The sequence below is a fragment of the Alternaria burnsii genome (assembly GCF_013036055.1).
Source record: "Alternaria burnsii strain CBS107.38 chromosome Unknown 693, whole genome shotgun sequence".
Lineage (NCBI taxonomy): Eukaryota > Fungi > Ascomycota > Dothideomycetes > Pleosporales > Pleosporaceae > Alternaria > Alternaria burnsii.
In genome coordinates, this window is record NW_024066117.1 from 291,164 (window position 1) to 312,761 (window position 21,598).

A 21,598-nucleotide genomic window follows, 5' to 3' on the forward strand; every position below is an offset into this window, starting at 1 on the left:
CAAGGTTGCCTCGCTCGTTTACGCCACACACGTCGTCACCCCACCAAGCCCGAAGCAGCAACGCTTGCGGCCAGCCCCTTTGTAGCCCGTGCTTTTCAAGCGAGGTCTCCCCGGGCCCAGAGTCCACAACAATATTGCGTTCCCGAACTTCACGATCGATTCCGAATTCCAACGACCCGTCAACACACAAATCGTCAAGATGCCTTCCGAAGTTTCCGACATCAAGCAGTTCATCGAGATCTGCAGGCGCAAGGATGCCAGCTGTATGTCTACCAATTTTTTTGGGGGGGAGGTTGCGGTCGCAGTAGGAAGAGGAATTGTGCACAAGAAGCGGGAGATGCAGAAAGCTGCGACGATCGAGGCAGAGAACGTGATGAGAGACCTGGACTGACAGTATTGCAGCCGCCCGCATAAAGAAGAACAAGAAGGTCAACAACATCAAGTTCAAGGTCCGATGCTCCACCAACGTCTATACCCTCGTCCTTAAGGACACCGACAAGGCCGAGAAGCTCAAGCAGAGTCTGCCCCCTGGTACGCACAAACAACCAATAACACATGGCTAGCGACGTGAGTCTAATATTTGCAGGTCTTACCATCACCGACGTCGGCAAGAAGAACCCCAAGGGCAAGCGCACCGCATAAACGGATCGAACGCATAAGGAACTGAGGACGGAAGTGTGCAAGGACATCAACGCATGATGCGCACGAAGCACGAAGGCATGGCGGGCGGCGTCTCAATGGATAAATTTTGTTCAATGGCAACTACGGAACCCTTCAGATTGGGTTACCACCAGGAATGAAAAAAGTCAAACTTCATTCCGAATCACGACTCGTTTCCGACGTGCACCAAGAATCATCATGTATCATGGTCAATATTGCTGAACAGCTAGTTACCGAGTCATCACAGATATGGCTACTAATACAGCGATTGCTTCGGCTGCTTCTGTCCCTGTTTCACGTTGAACTTGTACTGATCCTTGCGGTCCAGATACACAACCTTGCTATCCAATCCAGCCGCATGTACCGCCTTCTTGAAGTCATCCAAAGGACTCAGGAAAACATCGTAATCGTCATAGTGGATCGGAATTGTGAGGTCGGGGTTGATAAGCTGCATCAGCTGTACGCCCTGTTCTGCGTCCATCGTGACCATCAGCAACGGCATCTTGGGACCAGGAATTGTGGTGCCTCCCAAATGGACTAGCATCAAGTCGATGTTGTGATCCTTGTACCGCTCAGGGATCTCCTTGAGCTCGTCTACCATCAGCGTGTCGCCAGAGATGTAGATTCGGTATCCATTCTCAAAATCGCTACCGTCGCTAGAGGAACCATCCGAGTACCCGAGCTCAACCATCCAGCCGTTTGTAGGCGGTACAGCGCCAAGAATCTCATTTGCAACATTCAACGGGCCAGGAGGTACATGTTTTCCAGGCATTCCTGTGACTTTGATGCTGGGCTTTGGGCCACTACCACTTGCTTGGTCTGACTGCGATACATCGAGAAGCAAACTGTGCCAGAAGTCGAGCGCATGTACGTTCTTGAATGATTCTTCGCCTTTGCCTGTCAAGCATTCCTTGGCGTGTGGCGTAGTGATGATTGGGAGACCCTTTGACAGTTTCTCCTCTACTTCTCGGTCAAAATGATCTTCATGGTAATGCGAGAGCAGGATCACGTCGATCCTTGGTAGCTCTTCCAAATCGATCGCGGGGTTGGTCTGTCTTGTTGCACTGACACCTGGTCCTAGATGAACATGGTCGCCGGCATGAAGGAAGTTGGGATCTGTGAGAATGCGGATGCCTTCCCACTCTAGAATTGTAGTGGCAGTCCCAACGAAGAAGAGCGAAGCATTTGTTGAAGCGTCTGGGGCGTTTTGGGGATGAATCTTGGTCTCTTTGGCGTCGGGTAAAGAGGCAGGGACGTCAGTGTTAAGTTTTGTAGGTGGTCCTGAGCCGTCTGGTGTGATTTGTATGCGCTTCATGCTTGCGCCTGACACGGTGTTTTGCTAGGTAAGATGGATGTTGTAGAAGGGGAACCGTATCGCTCTATCTTCTTGTTCCGTAAAGATTCTTTGGACCGTGACTCTCCGATCTTGGGAGTATCCGACCTCTTTACTGTAGGTGATGAAGTGCGGGCAAGCCGAAAGCAACGATGTAAGGGCAGACAGGAAAAGAGGGCAAAGAATAGGAAGCGCGCTTCGTCTTTGGTGTAAAAAGCCATCACGTAACCCGTAAACAGCAATGACGACAAGACGCGGTAATGGTGTAAATACGGTAGGGTATGCGACGATCATGGGAACAGCTTGTCTAAACGCATCTGAAATGTTCAATCGCTGCACCGCAGCTACTCCTTAAGTACCCATGGCGCAGAGATAAGCTCAAGACCACGGAAGGTGGCTGTGAGCGTGCCTGTGCCCGGACACGCGTATCTCTGACTTGTAGTACGAGGAAGAGCGATGCTTGCGAGTCGCAGAGGCTGAGATGTAGAGGGGTGGAGCTCCCCCGTTGGACTCCGCTGTGGCTGACTTCTCTACCATGCGGGACCCCTGTTGCGCCAAGCCACATACATCGGGGGTGAGCAATGAACACCTGGCGAGTCAGAGGGCGCTTTGAGCTTTGCTTCCAGAACCCATTGCGAGTTTGCAGCAAGATGACAGCTTGTCAGACTTTGCAAGGGTGAACTTACACTCGCTCCGCTTGGTCTATCATTTGTTTAGCACTACGCGTCGCGCCGCCTCATGAACTCGACACGCGATCCATTCAACCTCCGAAGCAAAGCAACATTCAAGACACCCTCCGCCTTCGCTGTCCTCCAGAACGCCGCCAACAAGAAAGCCTCACAAGCCGTCGAATCGACCAAGCAGGCGGTCGAGGCCACGAAACAGGCGATCCAGGACTCAGACATGTCCTTCACCATCCCGCGCAACGTACCCAACTTCGAGAGCGCGCAACGCAAGTTTGAAGATAATGTTTGGAACAAACTACCGGGAAACGAGAAGGGCTTGCCAATGTATAAGGACAAGCCTTCAGGGAAGGTATACGGATATGGCGGCGGTGGCGCGAGGGGGAGGAGAGGCTTTCTGAAGAGTAAGAGGGGCATGTCAGTAATAGCACTGGTCGTGCTCGGGCTTTTCTACTGGTTTGGATGGTCAAGTGGAGGGACAAGTGTGGATATGGTGCAAGATGAGAAGGACAAGGGGAAGAGCTTACTGTCAAACATGGGCGGAAGCGCTGCCGGAAAGAAGGGCAAAGTTGACTGGGAGAAGCGGAGACAAGCAGTAAAGGATGCCTTTCTATTGAGCTGGAACGCATATGAGGAGCACGGCTGGGGCTACGACGAGTACCATCCCGTTTCGAAGAAGGGTCGATACATGGCAGAGCCCAACGGCCTGGGCTGGATCATCGTGGACGCCCTCGATACGCTCATGATCATGAACCTGACAAAGGAAGTCAACCACGCGCGTCAATGGATTGCAACAAGTCTCGATTACGACAAGAAGCAAGATGTCAATACCTTCGAAACGACTATACGCATGCTTGGTGGTCTGCTGTCTGCACACTACTTGCAAGAGACACTTCCGGGCCTGAAGCCCGAGAATCAGAACGAAGAGGACCTGTTCTTGGAGAAAGCAACCGATTTGGCCGACCGTCTCATGGGCGCGTACGAGTCACCTTCGGGTGTTCCGTGGGCCAGTGTCATTCTCAGAGATGCCAAAGGCGAGGCCTCGCACGCTGACGGTGGTGCGTCTTCTACAGCTGAAGCAACTACCCTGCAACTTGAGATGAAATACTTGGCCTTCATTACCGGTGAGAAACATTACTGGGATGTAGCTGAAAAGGTGATGCAAGTCGTTGACAACAACGGTGCTAAAGACGGTCTTCTACCTATTTTCATCTATGCAGACAGAGGAACCTTCCGCGGCAACGAGATACGATGGGGCAGTCGTGGTGACAGTTACTACGAGTACCTTATCAAGCAGTACCTCCAGACCCAGAAGCAAGAACCAATCTATCAAGAGATGTGGAATGAGTCGCTCAACGGCGCAAAGAAGCATCTTCTCACCTATACGAAAAACAGCCACTTTACTGTGTTAGGAGAGCGACCAAACGGAATTGAAGGGAAATTGCACCCCAAGATGGACCACCTGGTCTGTTTCCTGCCTGGTACTATCGCCCTAGCAGCAACCGGTGGCATTCCTCTCGCTGATGCGCGCAAGCTACCCACCTGGGGCAAAGCACAAGAGGAAGACATCACCCTCGCTCGCGAACTCACAAAGACTTGTATGGGCATGTACAAAGTAACCGCCACAGGTCTCGCGCCTGAGATTGCGTATTTCGAGCTGGACGACCCACCAAAGATGTACCGCACCGAGATCTTAACATCCAAGTCTGAGCTCGACACCGGTATCCCCGATGGTGAAGGCTGGAAGGGCGATTTTGATCTCAAGCCAGCTGATACACACAACCTCCAGCGACCAGAGACTGTTGAATCTCTCCTATACATGTGGCGTATAACCGGCGACGACATCTACCGCGAATGGGGTTGGGACATGTTCGAAGCTTTTGTCAAACACACTATCGTAGAGGACAATGGTGGTTTCTCTAGCATTGGCGATGTCACAAAGATACCTCCTCCATCGCGAGACAACATGGAGAGTTTCTGGCTTGTAAGTACCTCCCCTCGCTTTTACCCTTCCCTTGTACATCAAAATAACTGAATTTGTTTACTAATACACAATGCAGGCTGAGACACTGAAGTACATGTACCTTCTCTTTTCCCCTAACGATCTCCTTCCTCTCGATCAAATCGTCCTCAATACTGAGGCTCATCCTTTCCCTCGCTTCGATGCAAGCCACAAGCGATTCAAGACGGGTTGGGAACGTATACCGCGCGATGATCAGGGCAACCTCGTGCCCAAAGAGACCAAGCCTGACGAGAAGAAAATTTAGACGCCATGTACATTTGACTAGAACACTTTGAGACATGTTATCGAATACGCACTCTTCTAGCTTGTGGAGAGCAAAGCCTGGGAGTTGGGTCGGAGCTGGTTGTCATGCATGGATGGCGTTAACACTCATAGAACAGCTTGTGACTGATATGGTATCAACATTGATGTAGACCGAAGTATTGAAAATCGTAGTCTGATTCGCTGTGTACGTCTTTTTCGTGGTATGTATTATGTGCGTCTTCAGTAAAAGTACTCCGGTGCCGATGCTAACATTTGATATATTTGCGTAAAAATGAAGCACATAAATCGTAAATCATGACCTACTCCGCCTGCTACGTCATTCAGACAGTATCCGACGTTCGCTTGTGTATTACCGAGGCGACAGGCGTAGCAAAGCGCAGCGCCTTCGTGCACACAGGTGCTTATAAAGTCTCCACGTAATGGAGCCAAATCAGGGATATTAGTCTGATGTAAATCTCAGCGGCTACTAGCGTTCCTGGGATTGTTCGTCGCCTATGCGTGGTGGGCTCTTGGAGTGGGCGGAGGGATTTCTAAAGGGTGAATGACTGCCTCTGCACGCGTGTTAGCTTCTCCTTCCCAATGACATTGATGGTTCGGAAACATACGAGCGTCTCCGCTTTCCCTCGTCTCTCCTCTCCTCGATGACCTTGAGCATAGTTCTCCGTCCGTCTTTTGCGTTTATGTGTGCATCTCGCATGCTCATGCTGACCTTCTTGCTCGCATCGGCCCGAAGCAGCCTCTTGAGCAGCAAATGTCGCATAAGCACACAGACGAACACACCACAATCACTTCCGTTTTCTTGCTGCGGACTATCACTCATAGGGATAAACCGCAGTCGCTTTCCTAGTAGTTGTTCCAGCTTCATGGTTGTGCTTCGTGCTTCGCGCTCGTTGGACTGAGTCATGGAGTCGTAGTGGAATGAAACGCCATCGATGATGGAAACGAGGAGGAGGGACCAATGTGAGCCGCCTTCGGCTTGCGTGACGTCGGTGTTGTCGTTTATGGGGAGGAAGACGTGTGTTGTGTGAGTGAAGTTGGGGAGGACTTCTTTCAAGGAGAGGGGCTCGGCGGATTGCATGAGCATGTAGGACATGGAGGGGCGGAGGAGGACGATGGAGGCTTTGGGGAAGGCATTGAGCTCTTCGCGTTCGAGGTATTCTTGCCAAAAGGCGATGGCCTTGGGTCTATGTTAGCCCTAGTTGTGGTGTGCCGAGGGGTAATGATGTGCGCACATTGTCCGTGAGCCAGTCGTTAGACTTGATGCTGTCCAGATCGGCTCGCGTTACTGTTGGTAGCCGTCAGTACTACCGTCGTGGTCGTCAAAAGCATATGGAAGCGCAAGTCAAAGAATAGGCGACGCATACACACCCCTCACATCATGATCTGCCCTCAGTCAGTTTTCACCCTCTCACAGTCCCTGCGTCCCGACTCACAAGAAAGATAGGCCTCATCCGGACTAGGATCACCCAGGTGGCGCCTGGCCTTGTCCCTGATTCTCGAAAACGATCCAGGCATGCTGTAGGCGTTTGCACTGTGACTCGGCGTAGGATCGCGTGGCACAGACGTGCTATTGATTTCGTGCGAGGCTGCAACTACTGAAGAGGTATACCAAGATTTCGGACCTCGTGGTTATGCGAGAGGGTAGGGATGTTGGGTGTCTGTCTGCCTCGTTGCACGGTTGGATAGACGCGCGCTCAAATGGTGCACCTCGATTATGCGGGTGAAAAGCAGGGATGACGTATGCGTTTTGGCTAGACTGTGTGGGGGTGTCGACCAAGATAGTTCTGGGCCACCTCGGCACTTAAAGTCTCGCGGCGCGAACAGCTTTAAGCCATCGCAAACGTGTACCACGATTGCGAGCTCCGCGTCTCCAGTATCATGTTACTCTTGTCTGTTTCAACCGTGCTTGGATGTCTGGGTTGTAACAGTCAAGTCTAAGTATAGGACAAAGCAAATCCGGCCATATAGTTGAAGCAGTGTTTTCTTTTTGTATTGCATTATTCATCAGTCTTTTCTGTACAGGCCTGCGTTTACAACCTTGACAAGTTTGTCCTTGCCTTGGTCATCTATAGTCATTTCTGCATGCGTCGAGGCCGGAAAGCGCACTCGACCCGTCTTCTCAAGGCAGTTGTCCGACAATCTTGGCCCCGTTTGCCTGTTCTTGTTTTCCAAACTGCTCAGGCCTCTCCACCTTGAAAAGCCAGCTCTGCTTGTCTTCAATCTTTCCTTGCTGGATACCTTTCAGTGTTGTAAGAAGCTTCTTGCATACTGGGCCTGGTTCTTGCTGTGCCTCTGCATACGTGAACTTGTCATCCTTCGATGGTAGAGTGATAGATTTGATGGGAACAAGAGCCGCCGCTGTTCCTGCAGCAAGGACTTCGTCGAAGGACTTGAGTTCTTCATACGCGATCTAAAATTGTTAGCTCGGTGTAGCACGTTTGTAAAGCGAATATAGTACCTCTCGGGACTCGGCTTCCCAGCCAAATGATTCCGCAATCCTGAGGACGCTGTCTCCAGTCACACTCTGGATAACGTTTTTGCTGTTAGATGCAACAAGCTTGACCTTGTCGCCATCCTTCTTCACTCCAATGAATGCGGACGTTGAGAACTCGTCAACGACGCTTCTGGTCTTGCTGTCAAGATGCAGGGTAATGCCGTAGCCTGCCTTGTACGCCTTCTCACTATGCCGCAATACTGGAGCGTAGTTGCCTCCGACCTTTGCTGATCCAGTTCCCTCCGGCGCGGCGCGGTCAAAGTCCTCAAGGATGACGGCATCTACCGGGTTTGATCCATGGTAGACACCTGTTGGAATACAATAGACTACGAATGTGTACTCCTGTGGCGGGTTCAGGCCAAGCTGCGCTGAGCTACCGAAGAGCAGTGGTCGGATGTACATGGCCGCCCCGGTCTCATGAGGTGGCACGTATGCTGCGTTCATTCCTACAGCCATACTGCAGCAGGCGAGGAAGTGGTCTGTCGGTACCTCTGGAATGGAAATAAAAGAGGCCGAGTGTTGCATCCTTTCGGCATTCTTGTTGGGCCTGAAGATGTTTATGGTGTTATTTGGTGCTCGGAAGGCCTTCATACCCTCGTAGCACTGCATCCCGTAATTCAGACCGGGTGCCATACCGTGGATACGCAGGAATGGATCCTCGACAAAGACTGGGGGAGTCCATTTGCCGGTCTCAACAGAGTAGTGGGATTCAACATGGCCAGCGACTTTGTAAAGTTAGGAAGAGTTCGAAATCGTACTGGTGGGTGACTCCACGGCGGGGTGGATATACGCAGTACAAACACGCTCTGGGCGCCCTCTCGATACCTTCTCATGCATGTCCCAGTTTATGCACTCGCCGAGTTCATTCATAACAGGATCAAGTCTTACCTTCGCGGATCTTGAAGCCCACATTGCTCCAGTCTGCAGTTGAGTTAGCGTGGGCCTTTGCGCTGCGTGGAACGTGCCGGCAACCCGCTCAGCGATTGACGTACCAATGGTGTCGACGGGTGAAGGAGGAAAGTCTGACATGGTTGTATTGTTTGCAGTGATTTACGGTGTCGTGTGCTGGGGCGCGAGCCAATATGCAGATTGGTCAATGGGCAATTTTGAAGTTTTGAACGCTTTCGGAGGACCAGCAAGCTCAGCCCTACTGCGATATCGGATGACGTAGACCGGTAATATCCCCCGGCACCCGTAGCAGCGTACCAAAAGCTCACCAACTGCACTTTATTGATTTCCCATCGCGGAGAATGCTAATGGCGTTGTCGAATGCGAACTAGCTTCGATTGCACACATGTACCTGCAGATTTACCCGCATGGTGGGACCACTCGGGCGTGATGCTTCGAAGCCGCAAGCTTGGCGCTATCTGAGGCATCGAGTGCGTGGCCATAGATGACAGCCCATTCGCATTCCACAGTGAGCCATGGAACGCATCTCACCACCTTGAAATCTCATCTTCTCGCCTCGGAGATCATACCTAAATACTTCACCATGATGCGCATCAGTGGCCCCAGGGCCCGGTTCGCTCTCCTTGCTCTAGTCGTCTTTGCCCTGTGCTCGTTCGTGCTTGTAGGGCCCTACAAAGTAACGCCATCACATCTAGCACCAACATCGGTCGAGAAGAAGCTGGGTCGTACTAGCGAAGCCGTGCTCACCGGACATGCGATCGCGCCAAAGTTGGAGAATGCGACGGCAAAGTATGTGTATCACAGCCTCTGCGCAGACACCATGTACAGAACACAGGCGGACTGACAAGCAAACGCAGGGCAGAACTCGGTCGTGCCGCGTGGAAAGTCTTACACACAACCTTTGCTCGCTTCCCTGAAAGCCCTACCGACGAGGAGCAAGAGGCACTGCGGTCATACGTACACCTGTTCCAACGCCTGTACCCTTGGTATGTCTTACACCGTGTGGCGCACACAAAGGTCATGCGCAAACTGACTGGAATTGCAGCGGGGAATGCGCAGAGCACTTCGGGCAAGTACTCGCAAAGTATCCTCCTCAAGTATCGTCGCGGACAGCAGCTGCCATGTGGGGGTGCTACGTACACAATATCGTCAATAAGAGGCTGGGCAAGCCTGAGTTCAATTGTGAAGATATAGGTGATGCATATGATTGCGGTGTAGGTAGTATCCCTGTACGAACTACATATGAGACATAAACTGACTGCGTACACCAACATCTAGTGTGGAGACAAGGAGCCGACAGCATCGAGCAAAGACACAGCTGCATGAGACCCCGGACCATGAAGCGCTAGGGTAGGGGAAGGATCACCAGGCAAAGCGCATAGCTCAAGAGGATACACTTGCCAATGTATCCTTTACGGCAGCCCAAACTCCATCTTGAAACACGTAAGACGGATTCGCATGCAAGGCGGGGTTGGACGGCACAGCGGACTTGAGATGCGAAATGCCCGAGACACTGTGCTGCACAGAAGGGGGTTGCGACATGGTCACGATATCTCTATTTGCGGGTACTTGCTACGCCGCAAACAACGGCTAACGACTTGGAAGAGGAGCCAATAAGCCAATAGTCAAGACGATAGCTGAAAGGTATCGACGGAGCTCCTCCGGCCTTCCCGGCAGATCGCAGAGTTCGTCAGCCAGGTTTCACACGGCATGTCGAGAAGTGGCTTTGATGGTGGTGGGATGTAAACCGGACTCGAGATTGCCCTAAGCACACCCTAGCGAATGACTGCTCAGTGATCAGCCTTCAGACAGGTGAAGCCCTGTCGTGAAGAGAGCCACGCAAGCAAGATGCGCGCCAAACAGCATGCCCTTATCAAGCCCGATAGAAGAACGATAGAACGAAGCATAGTACTCTACCTGCGACACCGTGCCCCTCTCCAACTCTCCAACCGTGTGTGATGGTCGTGCGTCATGGCAAAGCGATGCTACAGGTCGGCGATCCATTAGGAGATGACCATGGGCAGCCCACCAGTTCGGCGGGCGCGTGGCTTGGGATGGCAGCTATTCGCAGGCGCTAACAGGCTGCATGCAAGATGCGCGGTCGCATGATGTATTTCGGGATGGTCGCGAGGCGCGCACTGTCAGGGGCCTGTTCCCAAAGCAACTTAGCGCCATAACGACTTTTGTTGTATCCCAAACAACTGAAACCTTACCTGGGCCAGCGAGGGGTGATAACGACGCGGCACCCCCTCCATACACCGACTCTTCATCCTCTCCTCCATTGACCGTCTGCCAGCTGTTCACCGCTACTTGTCTATCGACCCTCATCTTTCCACCATGGTGTCCTTCTCCTGCGAGGTACTTACTTGAGCCCCATGTCCATATTCTCCCCACCATTGGCCCCTTCCCTAGAGATGCATTGAAGGCTTACTGTGACGGTCTAGGGCTGTGGAGACGTCCTCACAAAGAAGAAGCTTGACGGGCATCGTAACCAATGCTATGGCGCTTCCTTTACCTGCCTCGACTGCATGGTCCACTTCCCAGGAACCTCGTACAAATCTCATACGGTACGCATCATGCCTTTCTTGCCCTACATGGCGACCCGTTGCTGCTAGAACAGCACGCTGCGACTGTTGCAACTTGTGCGCCCGCGTCGCGCATTGCGCCGTATTCGATTTTTCACCCTTCGCAGTCGCTAACTGACACATGGTAGGCCTGCATAACCGAAGACCAAAAGTATCAGGGCAAACTCTACAAAGAGAAGAAGAAGGGCCCGCAACAGAAGAGAGACAGCGCCTACCACGACAACTCTCAAGCCCTCACACCTCACAACGCATCCGTCGAAGAAGCGCGCGATGATGACAACGCCGTCGCAGTCGTGGATGCCCCGCCTCGTGCGCCCACTCCTCCGCCAGCGGCGCACTCTCTAGGCTATCACGAGCAAGAGTCTATTGAGGCTCCTAATGTCTTCGATTTCCTTGACCCCTCGTCGACACCCAATGTTCCGAGAACGAGCGCGCCCATCAACGAAGCGCGCATGCTTGAAGATAGTCAGCCACCTGCATACGAGGAGCAGTACATGCCTACAATCGCCGACGTCATGAAGTTCCAGGTACCCGACGACGACGAGCCCTTTGCACAAAACGGCTTCTCGTACGGGAACGAGCAAGTTCGTCCTTCCAATGAGCGCTACGACTCGTACACTACACCTGCCTCCAAGCCAAAGCACTCGAGGAACAAGTCGCGCGACACGGACGTTGAAACCACGTCGAAGAAAACCGATCGTAAGCGCAAGCGCAATTCGCCCAGTGAACTCGATATGTCGCTGGTCCGCGCCCAAGAGGAAAGAGACACTATGATGGCAGATGCGCCCGCGACGCTTCACTCTGGTCTCACTGGAGGGCTGAACAGACTGCTTGCCCGACCCGAGTTCCCACCTTCGCCGGATGACTCTGGTGACTATGTCAACTCGCCTCTGAGCCCCATGAAACGCGCCAAGCAGGGTAATTCGAAGGCTCTTATGCGCGCGCAGCGAGAATACGAGGCGGAGCAAGCTAAGCAGCGCAAGGCTGACACCAAGGCTCGTGAGCAAGCAGAGAAGAAGGAGAAGGACAGGGGCCGCGATAAGGAGCGCAAAGAGCGCAAGGCTAGCACTGCTCTCGTCAAGATCAGGCCCAAGAAGAAGCGCGAGGATTCTACAACTGAGGTTCGCCGAGTCCGCCGTCGCCAATACTCGTCTTCGGTGTCGCCACCACCGCGCGAGAGCAAAGCGGTCAAGGCCATTGAGTACCATCGTTCGGCAACAAACTCTCCGGAGCCAGATGGCCAAGGCCAGCTGATTGTGCGGCCCACTGGAGACGTTGCACCTATATCCTCGCCTGCAGGACTGTTCATGTCCTTCATCACCAAGGGCCCAGACTCCGAGCGCGGCATGAGTGTCAACAAGGCTCTGAAACGGTATCATCGCGAGCGTCACGAAAACCATGCCCGCGCGCCCTCCAAGGCTGACGACGAGAAAGAGCTCTGGAAGGATCTACGTCTCCGAAGAAATGATAGGGGCGAGATTGTTCTATTCTATGCTCCTAACGAGGCTTCGTGACTAGACGGGGATCCGGATCTCGACATCATCGTCCGCATGCGCGCGTGGTCTTGTTCTGATCCGACACCAAGTCAGGGATCTGATGACATGATCGATGCCTGACTACAATGGGGAAAAGGTAGTTTCGTGGTCGACTCTTGTACGATACCATGCTGCTCCATACGTTTCTTCCTTTTAGATGATACCCGACATCAAGTCAAAGGTTATTTCGGGTGGGCTCGGTGTACCTGTTCCTGTACATGTCTTGCTTAGGATTTGGCTTCTTCTGTTGTATCTCATATTCGCATGTCTTATTGTCCGCATATACGTACTGTCACGATCATACTTTGTCTGCGTTGCTTGCTTGGTATCTTTTGGCCAAATAACTTGCCCTAATACTCCTTTGGGCTGGACCCGCTCCGTCATTTCGGCTTTGGGTCCTCAAGTATAATTATGTTGACTTCTGCAACACAGTCGCGTCCGCTCTCGCTTGGTGACTTGATGAAATCGCTGTTGAAGGATCCTATCGTGTCATACCCGAGAAGTCGGGCATGCAGTTGTCTCTGCGCAATTGGCGATTTCGAAGCAGAGTACGTCAGTGTCGTGTTTGAGCCGAAGGGGAAGTGAGTGCGCAGAGCCGCAAACACATGCAAAGAAAGAGTGAGGCTCGCTAGCTACATATCTGTACGAATGGAGTGCATGCATACCAGCACGTACTACTGCAGCATCTAGCGCAGGGACAAATTGACGAGCCCACGGCGCAGCTGCTCTGCCGGCTAAAGGCACTTTGTCAGGCTGCTTCTTGCTTGGCGATGTGTAGGGCGTCGGTCTGAAGGGGTGTCATTTACTCAACACGGCTAGAGGTTCGCTTGACCTGATCACCCCATCTACGTGTTCACGGTAATCTGGGGGAGGGCCTCAAGGACAAGCTCCCTCATAGCCGAGGTCAGGGATTCCGCGTAGCAGTCCTGCTATCGCGCGCGAAAGAAAGCAAAACACTGCATCCGAAAGGGTCAAGATGTTGGTCCAGCTCGGCAAACATAGGCTTTACCATACCGAAATGCCTCCGCATACCCAGTACAGGCAGCCGTCCTTTCTACAGCTCACATAGCGACGTCTAAAAGATGTCGAACTGCGCAACGGAAGTGGGTTACTCGATTACCCATTGTGGAGGAACATGTACACGGCCGGAGATTATTCGACTGGCCGCAACGCTCACAGCCACAATGAGGCGAAGTCTTTCCAGAAGCCTGCCTTCTTAGACATGGTGTACCAAAATCGCGCAGATGTGTCGAACCGGCCGACTGGCACTAAGTTGCACGTCGCTCACGTCTCCTATGCTGATTCGATGTTAACTTGTTAGTATACAGCGGGGAGAACTACCCGGCAAAGCACGGTGACAGAGCTACCACAGATTGAGTTGACCGGCCGCCGCGCTGCAGACTCGCGCATGGTCAGATGGCACTGCCGACCAGCCCCAAGACATCATACCTTCGACACAAAGCTTCCAGCACCAACGGCCCGCGGCCATTTAAATGCAAGTCCTAGTCATTGACTAATAAGCAGCTACAACGTGATAAGGCCATCGACGACTACTCGTCAATTGCCCTGGCGGCCTCTGATGCAAGGCAGTCAAGTCAGCCGCACCCTGACATTGCCCCAACTTGCGCGTGGAATATAACTTTGGCCACCTTGCAGCCTGGATAAATCAATTGGTGTTACGCAGACAGCTATCGTCTTCCGGCGCAACATTCCAGCTCCCGTACTCTACACGCCGTCATCGTTCATCGCATGAGACCCTCAGCGAAGGGGTGAACCTTACGGCCTTCATCCACTCTTGGTTGTTCCTTGCCCTTCAGCCTGACACACAACACCGTTGATCTACCCGAAGAATGTCTCGATTTCCATATATCAGCTCCCTGAACGAAAGCTGGCAGGAGCTTGTTGATTGGGACGATGAACTGTATGACCCTCTTTTCCAAGGAGAAACCAGTTATACAAGGGCTCAAGAAGGCAGCTACGTTGCGGGCCACCAGCTATCGGAAAGCTACACGTCCGAGCCTACATATTTAGTATCAGCACCTCCTTCGGTCGTTGACGAACCTCCGTCACTCGAGTATACGGTTTCCGGCCCGCCATCAGTCCTAGATGGACAGTTATCGTTCGAACATGCAAATGGCACTTCACTGTCCTTTGACACCATATCAACTTCTCCGCTAGCTGTCCAAGCAGATAGTCAGTACTTTGGATCGTTTGGTGCGTGCGACAGCAGCCTTCTATCACCGTTAGGTGCTATCAACGACTCGCCTATCTTGGATACACGCTACGATCGTATCCCGGAAACCTTCACCCCTGGTTCTCTCGAGAGCACAACTGAAACCGTCTTCAACCCCTATGTTACGGACTCTTCCCATTCCTTCAGTGGTCTGGATGTGAGAGCCTCCCGATTGTTCTCAAATCTTGGTACATGGGCAGATCAGCCACGGATCATCGAACCGATCGCAGAAGATGATGGGGGCAGAGCAGAAGTCGAGCCGATTGCCATTCCAAACTCTTTTTCGCAGAACTACAATTCGGCACTGCCGTCTTATCGACGATCAGATGGCGAATATGAGCTACACAATCGCAGCAGAGCCATCACCATTCCTGATGCTACACCTGGACCTACCTACTACAATAACCGAACATCAGCCTCTGCATCAGTACGAAGACCTCCTCCTATACTCTCAGTATCACCAGTAACTTCACGTTACCCTCGCGGTGTTGCTTTGTCTAGAAGCGCATCGCTTTCTCGCCGCAAAGCCTCCACTCCGTCCCCCTCGCCTGACTCCTATGGCTGGGTGTCTTACCACCCGAACCCTTTGACGCACCGATTAGCACCCACGAGCACAGAGGGTATGCCAGGTCGGGCTCCCAAAGGGCGGAAGAGAGCCCTGACTGCTGAGCAGCGCCGCCATGCTGCGTTGATGCGAATCGTTGGCGCTTGCTCGAATTGCCAACGACGGAAGGAAAAGTGTGACCCTGGTACTCCGTGCAGAGCTTGTCTCGAACACTACAAAGGGGATTTAGTCAACCATCCTTGTCGAGACCATACTCTTGTTGACCTTTCTGCGGCATTCCTCTCTGACCGCCTAGGTTGGCATCCAACCACTCGGCCCTTGGAATCCTTCGTTCCGGCTGGTAATTTTGAAATCTCTAAAGAGGCTACCTACACGCTTCCTCTAAACTTTGGCTTCGGACCAACGTTTCCTGTCTCGGTACATGCCGTACAACTCAACGACGACAATCCCCTCGTGCACGAGCATGTTATTTACTCCTGGCCACCACAGCCCTACACCGGTCCTTCGCACAAGCACGCCGTTCTCCCGGCTGTGCTAACAGCCGATGCACAATACCATTTGCTGCATACATTAGACTCTCACTTGTCGCTACTAGTAGCGCATCACTTCCGTGCGTTCCCGCTATACTGCTCACCGCTGAGAATCCTACGCGATATCTACGTCTTTTCGCGATCTATTCCAGCAAGCTCCCCTCATCACCGCATACTACACCAGGCACTCAAGCTTCTTGTGCTAGTGCACATTGGCGGTGATATAACGCTTCCATCACGCCCGGAGAGCTCCATGTTGGAGCAGCTCATCCGCAGTACGATGGATATACCCCAGGACCTCACTCCTACACCTTGCTTTATTCGTTCGCAATTTGGTGCGATCATGCCCGGCCTTGCCCTTAGCTTGATGAAGGATGTGCTCAAATCATTGGAGCAACTTCTTTTGAACAAGGACTGTGACGAGTGGCCCATCACTCTGGCTGTTCTTGCCACTGTCCTGATGACGGTAGAGTCTATTCACTACCACGCTGCGAAACTGCCATATCATAACCGCTACGACGCCACACGCTCACCTTCTACTGAAGAAGACGTAGAAATCGACGATCATGGTGTGAAATCACTACTCGAATTTTATCGCGCCTGCTTCTCTGGTTGCCACGCTCGACTCAGACCAGACTGGGAGGGCGAGTCAATGCAGTCTCACCAGACAGGTACACCCGAAGATGCATTCATCCAAAATTTGCGGGAGGCAATTAAAAAGGCGGAAACATCGAACTACCTGGCAAAGAAAGCCAAAGAGAAGAGGCAAGATGAGGATATGGGGTACTTCTTCGACCGACTCGTCGCGCGCCTCTTTACCATGAGGCCTTGACGAGCACACTTCCTTTTTTTATGCTGTCTTCCAATGAGTTCTCTACGTTTCTTCAAAGTTATGATCAGATGGTTACTGGCGTTGAAAAGGTGCGATACCCAGCTTTATAGATCGACTGTGTTTGTTCTTGGATTACTTGTTTGGGATGTTGGTATGACTGATGCACCTATGAACATATTCTCATGATGGAACGGCTTCTCGACGACTCCAGTTCGCGTTTTTCCCCCCCTTCCTTTGGTAGCTCTGGCACAGCGTTCCCATTCTCAGACTATTCAAGGAATCGATCAATACTTCATTGCGTTCCATGCATTGTACGTATCATGGACAGGAAGGCAGTTGTCTCGCTCCAGTGATCAGGCTTTTACACCATACATCCGCTGTGATGCTAAGACGATAACCCACCTAACACCCATCCACAGTATTGCACAAGCTAATCCCAATACTACAAGCATGACAACAATCATGCGCCCTCGCATCTCGAGCGCATCACCTATCTCCAACTTGGCCACTTTCCTGATCTTTCTATGCAGGTGCCACGACTTTCTCTTCTTCCTTTTCTTCGGTTTCTCATCGTCTTGTTCGTCTGACCGGGGACCTATAGCGTCATGGGGCTCAACATGTCCATTGGTCCCTTTTCTACCCCATTTCGAATCATCAGGATCTTGGTAGGGCTCTGGATCGAGCCAGCTGGATGGAGCGAGGTACGCGACGAGGGAGAAGCTGAGTGAGTGTGCTTCTGTTCGGCGGGCGCGATTGCGGTAGTTGACGAGGAAGAGAGAGAGGAGGAAGGACGTGAACAAGACGGGCGTAAGTATAATCTTGAAGAGGTGTTAGGGTCGCTCACACTGTGTTGACATCTCGATATGGCTTACTCGTTTTAGAAGGGGTTCTTGGTCGTCGTTAAGCTCATTTGCTGGAGAAGAGGGCAGCGAGGGTATTGGTGTAGTTGCGAGTTGTTCAAAAGGATCGGGCTTCTTCTTTTTTCTCTGCCGTGTAGATGGAGGCGACGGTGGTGGGCTCGGGGGAAGGTACTGCACATGACGATGGTTATGTGCTGCAGACATGTTGCTCAAATGAACTTGTGGACTGCAGCAAGCGCATCTAGACTCCAGGAATAACCATTCAAGATTGTCGATCAGACCATAATACCGAGAACCTGTACAGAAAGGTTGGTAGGTCTTTTCTGGTTAGGGCTCTGGGTTTGGAGAGATGAACATCAAGATTGTGGTATTCTTAGGTATGATGCGGCTGAGCTCGGAATGACGATGCGTGCCCACTATCCGTTCATAGGGCTGCTAGCTCGCGTCGACCCGTGTTCCACGCAAGCACCCTGAAAACGATGTCATAATGGGTCCAGACTACGATGCTGATAGCGGGCCCATTTCCTCCCGAACAAAAGTCCCCATCATGAACGAGGGAACGAGGGTCGCGGGGCCTCCCGCGGGGTAGAATACGCGTATACGGGGCACCAGGCAGGTGTGCAATCTATGGGCACCGCCAAGTCGTGTCATATCGGTATTATCCGCAAACTCCATGTTTCGAGATCAACACAAGCATTAGCACAGCCTCGGGCTAGCCTCCAATGTATTCCGGAATCCATTCGCACTCGTTTCTCGCATATTTGGCCGAATGGGGAACGGGATTAAGAGGAGCCCCGACTCGACCGAGTCCCCGAAAGTCCGCTCCAAAACACAGGATAAACTGCTGCCTGGAAAGCCTGGCTTTCTATAAGATTCTGTAGTCAGCAGTAGTGCTTTGACGGCCGTTGCGCGGCATTATTCAGCTTCCTTCGCTGACCTAATACACGGCCCTAACGGACGAAATCACCTCCGGACCTCCTCGTTCTGCTTTGAAACCCTATCACCACCAGAAGCTGACGTCTGTCCTCTTGCTACTATTGACATCTTTTATCTTTCTCGTCGGCCTGATCCGTTTATTCCGCAGGAGGAATCGAGTTGCGGACGCGATTATATAACATCAAACTTCCGTGATCCGGTTTGCTCGTGCAGAGCCGAGTCCGGACGAATTTGTCGTAAGAGCTAGGTTCGCACGATCTGGGTGGTTGGAACACAACGAATCGAGATGCCAAAGGAGGAGACGTTGCCGACACGCAAAAAGATGCGTAAGGGTACGCATAGCTGCTTCGAATGTATGTGGATCCAGTTATTGCCTCGCGTTGAATGATTACTGTTCACCATACTGCTATCCATCACTGTTACTCTCATCTCGCTTGTGCATCATTACGCCAACCTCAATCTCCACTCTACGTCTCATCATCAGCATAATGTGAGCCTTTCTGATGTAATACAGGTCGTCGCCGCAAGATCCGATGCATCTTCCAACCCGACAACCCGGATGTTTGCTCAGAATGCTTCGCGCGCGGCAGCAGGTGCATCGACCAAGAACATGCCAACCCAGAAATCATTGTCGATCATAGGAAGAATCTTCGTGAGCGAGTATCGCGACTGGAGGCCTTGGTTGATACGTTGCTTGAAGATAAAACTGTAAAGTCAGAAAGCCGCAGTCAAAGTCAGAGCGTAGCGGACACTTCATCACCAAAAGCACCCACTATCTACCACAAGGATACATTTCCGCCGACTCCACTTTCTTCAGAAGCTTCATCCAACGTATTCCGATTGCCGGATAATCAGCGTGCCGCTTCGGACCGAGGTCATCACATACCGATCCTCTCTGTATTCGAAGATGCAGTATGTATCCCCACTCTTTGAACCCGATCTGGAAGCTTATTATCTACAGCTGAACGATGCTGAGGCTCAAGCGAAAGCCCGCAATGGCCCTGCACAGAGCTCAACACCAAGGCCCGGCCAAGCGGCTGACGACCGGTACACTGTGGAAAACAGACACGATGACGACATCGCGGCTGGAAACACTATCGCGCATTCTGCCAAACGAGAGAAGTCCAAGCAAGCACTCATTGCCATGCTACCGCCTTACGATCAACTCACCAAACTTTTGAATTCCAATAGTGACTGGTGGCAGACATGGCGGAGGAAATGCAGCGGCACATCTGGTCCTGAGCAAACACTCCCTCAGTTTGCTGCTCAGGCTCTGACAACTGGAAACATCGGAGCTATTGCTACTGTTGTTTTGTCGGTTGGTATATGCTCATCGGAGAACGATGACGATGTCGAACGCTACATCGAGGCTGTGGATCGATGGTTCCTGTCTGACGACGAGTATGCCGCAAGCCTAGAGGGTCTAGAATGTCTGATCCTGAAATCCAAGTGGTACGCGGATGTAGGTCAACCACGAAGAGCTTGGATCGCATACCGGAAAGGCTTAATGTATGCCCAGCTCATGGTAAGTTCATGCAATCCTAGATTGTCCAACATTGACTTATACGAAAAAGGGACTGCATCGCAAGCGCACATCCTCCGCTCCACACGAGAGCATCTGGTGGGCTATGTACCATGGTGACCGTTTCTTGTCCCTCTTGCTGGGTCTGCCGTACGGGATTAGCGATGCACACTGCGACTTGACTATGCCTGAGATTAGCGAAGGCCCTTACATTCATCCATTGATTGGCATCACAAAGCTCTCGCAGCTCGCAGGCAGGGTCATCGATCGAAACCAGGGAGTTGCTGAGCAGTCTTTTGCCTGGGCGCTACAGCTGGACCAAGAGCTCGAGGACTTGTGGAAGAGGTTCGATCCAGCATGGCTTGACTACACGGAGTTACTTGCTGACGCGGAATCGAATGCGGCGGAATTGCGAGAACGAATCATGGGTCAGATGATCTTCCATCAGATCCGTGTATACCTGCACTTGCCCTTCATGCTCAAGGCGGCGTCAAACTCGCGCTTCTCATACTCAAAAACTGCATGCTTGAACGGCTCGCGAGAAGTCCTACGGTTATATCAGTCTCTACGAACCGGACACATCCAGCCACTTTACGAGTGCAAGGCCATCGACTTTATCGGTTTCACGGCCGCAGTTCTTGTCATAATCGGTCTTCTCAACTTCGGCATGGTCTCACAGTCTTCGAGTAGCGGCCCCACGCCCAAGGATATCGAAGAAGACGTACGCCTCATTGAGGTCAGCATCGACATCTTCCATCGCGCGTCGAGCGAAAAGGGAGGCAAAGTAGCCGCGCAATCCGCACAGGTCCTCGAGAAGATGTTGGGCAAATTCAAAGGCACGAGCCTCGACCATGAAGGATGCGGCGACCAATCCGACTTTGTCATTCCATATTTTGGTACCATCTCTATCAAGAGAGGGGGCCAGTTGGTCAAGAAAGGCCCGATGCCACCGGCTTGCTCCCCCAGCATGGTGAGCTCCAGGTCTCCAGCTACATCAGCACAACTCTACACACCTACGTCTGAGAAGCCGTCACAGTCTTCTGCGTCAGACATCTTCTCGCAACCTACACAGTCCCTTAATGTCACGCCGAAGACGTCCATCTCCGCTGGCACCGGTACCTCGGCTTTCAATCTCACCGATGCGTCACCCTTTGTCTCATATGACGGCTTCTACAATTGGAACAACATCAACGCAGACGACACGTCGGCAACAGGCGCTGCTGCATCAGGCACGTTCAACTCACAGATCAACGACGATAGCATGAACAATTTCCCTCTCCCAACGAACAACTTCTCATGGCAACACATGCCCATGGATATCGATCAGGATTGGTCTTGGTTTTTGAACGATGCGCAAACGACGCAAGGGATGGGTACTGTTGGCGGTGCTCCAGCTCCCACTGTACCGCTTGACTTCAATGCGCAAGGTTTCCCTGGCTTTGGTTAAGCGAATTACACAAGGGCTGGCGTTTACTGGGATGCACGTACGTTTGCTATGAAAGACTAGCTGTGTGCGAGAAAAGTGTAGGGCAGTGTAAGATATTAGAAGCATCTGGACGAGCGCGTCCATGAGATCAGTTGGGTTCAGGTGGTATGGTTATTCAAGGTGTTTTTGATATCCTGGCTACCTAGAT

The 21,598-nt window shown here is 52.2% G+C and overlaps 8 protein-coding genes across 8 annotated transcripts; 5 read left to right on the forward strand and 3 right to left on the reverse strand.

The window, feature by feature from the left end:
* Nucleotides 1-199: 199 nt before the first annotated feature.
* On the forward strand, nt 200-642 carry GT037_007738 (ribosomal protein l38e; the record flags this gene model as incomplete). The annotated part of the gene is made up of 3 exons (XM_038932785.1): nt 200-263; nt 403-531; nt 587-642. The coding sequence occupies 3 exons, from the start codon at nt 200-202 to the stop codon at nt 640-642; spliced, it is 249 nt and encodes an 82-aa protein (XP_038784286.1).
* Nucleotides 643-916: 274 nt separating this feature from the next.
* On the reverse strand, nt 917-1,975 carry GT037_007739 (uncharacterized protein; the record flags this gene model as incomplete). Its single annotated transcript, XM_038932786.1, has 1 exon — nt 917-1,975. One exon carries the CDS (start codon nt 1,973-1,975, stop codon nt 917-919), a length of 1,059 nt encoding a protein of 352 aa, XP_038784287.1.
* A 756-nt stretch (nt 1,976-2,731) lies between these two features.
* GT037_007740 (glycoside hydrolase family 47 protein) lies at nt 2,732-4,943 on the forward strand (the record flags this gene model as incomplete). The annotated part of the gene is made up of 2 exons (XM_038932787.1): nt 2,732-4,660; nt 4,737-4,943. 2 exons carry the CDS (start codon nt 2,732-2,734, stop codon nt 4,941-4,943), a joined length of 2,136 nt encoding a protein of 711 aa, XP_038784288.1.
* A 486-nt stretch (nt 4,944-5,429) lies between these two features.
* GT037_007741 (branched-chain amino acid aminotransferase ii) lies at nt 5,430-8,486 on the reverse strand (the record flags this gene model as incomplete). Its single annotated transcript, XM_038932788.1, has 8 exons — nt 5,430-5,514; nt 5,569-6,140; nt 6,196-6,248; nt 6,573-6,621; nt 7,101-7,373; nt 7,422-8,182; nt 8,346-8,378; nt 8,450-8,486. The coding sequence occupies 8 exons, from the start codon at nt 8,484-8,486 to the stop codon at nt 5,430-5,432; spliced, it is 1,863 nt and encodes a 620-aa protein (XP_038784289.1).
* Nucleotides 8,487-8,850: 364 nt separating this feature from the next.
* Nucleotides 8,851-12,465, forward strand: GT037_007742 (uncharacterized protein; the record flags this gene model as incomplete). The annotated part of the gene is made up of 5 exons (XM_038932789.1): nt 8,851-9,155; nt 9,224-9,352; nt 9,412-9,580; nt 10,811-10,933; nt 11,080-12,465. 5 exons carry the CDS (start codon nt 8,851-8,853, stop codon nt 12,463-12,465), a joined length of 2,112 nt encoding a protein of 703 aa, XP_038784290.1.
* Nucleotides 12,466-14,336: 1,871 nt separating this feature from the next.
* GT037_007743 (c6 finger domain-containing protein) lies at nt 14,337-16,646 on the forward strand (the record flags this gene model as incomplete). The annotated part of the gene is made up of 1 exon (XM_038932790.1): nt 14,337-16,646. One exon carries the CDS (start codon nt 14,337-14,339, stop codon nt 16,644-16,646), a length of 2,310 nt encoding a protein of 769 aa, XP_038784291.1.
* Nucleotides 16,647-16,999: 353 nt separating this feature from the next.
* On the reverse strand, nt 17,000-17,710 carry GT037_007744 (fe-containing alcohol protein; the record flags this gene model as incomplete). The annotated part of the gene is made up of 2 exons (XM_038932791.1): nt 17,000-17,464; nt 17,519-17,710. The coding sequence occupies 2 exons, from the start codon at nt 17,708-17,710 to the stop codon at nt 17,000-17,002; spliced, it is 657 nt and encodes a 218-aa protein (XP_038784292.1).
* Nucleotides 17,711-18,728: 1,018 nt separating this feature from the next.
* GT037_007745 (brassinin detoxification factor 1) lies at nt 18,729-21,411 on the forward strand (the record flags this gene model as incomplete). Its single annotated transcript, XM_038932792.1, has 4 exons — nt 18,729-18,795; nt 18,957-19,354; nt 19,404-19,967; nt 20,017-21,411. 4 exons carry the CDS (start codon nt 18,729-18,731, stop codon nt 21,409-21,411), a joined length of 2,424 nt encoding a protein of 807 aa, XP_038784293.1.
* Nucleotides 21,412-21,598: the final 187 nt, after the last annotated feature.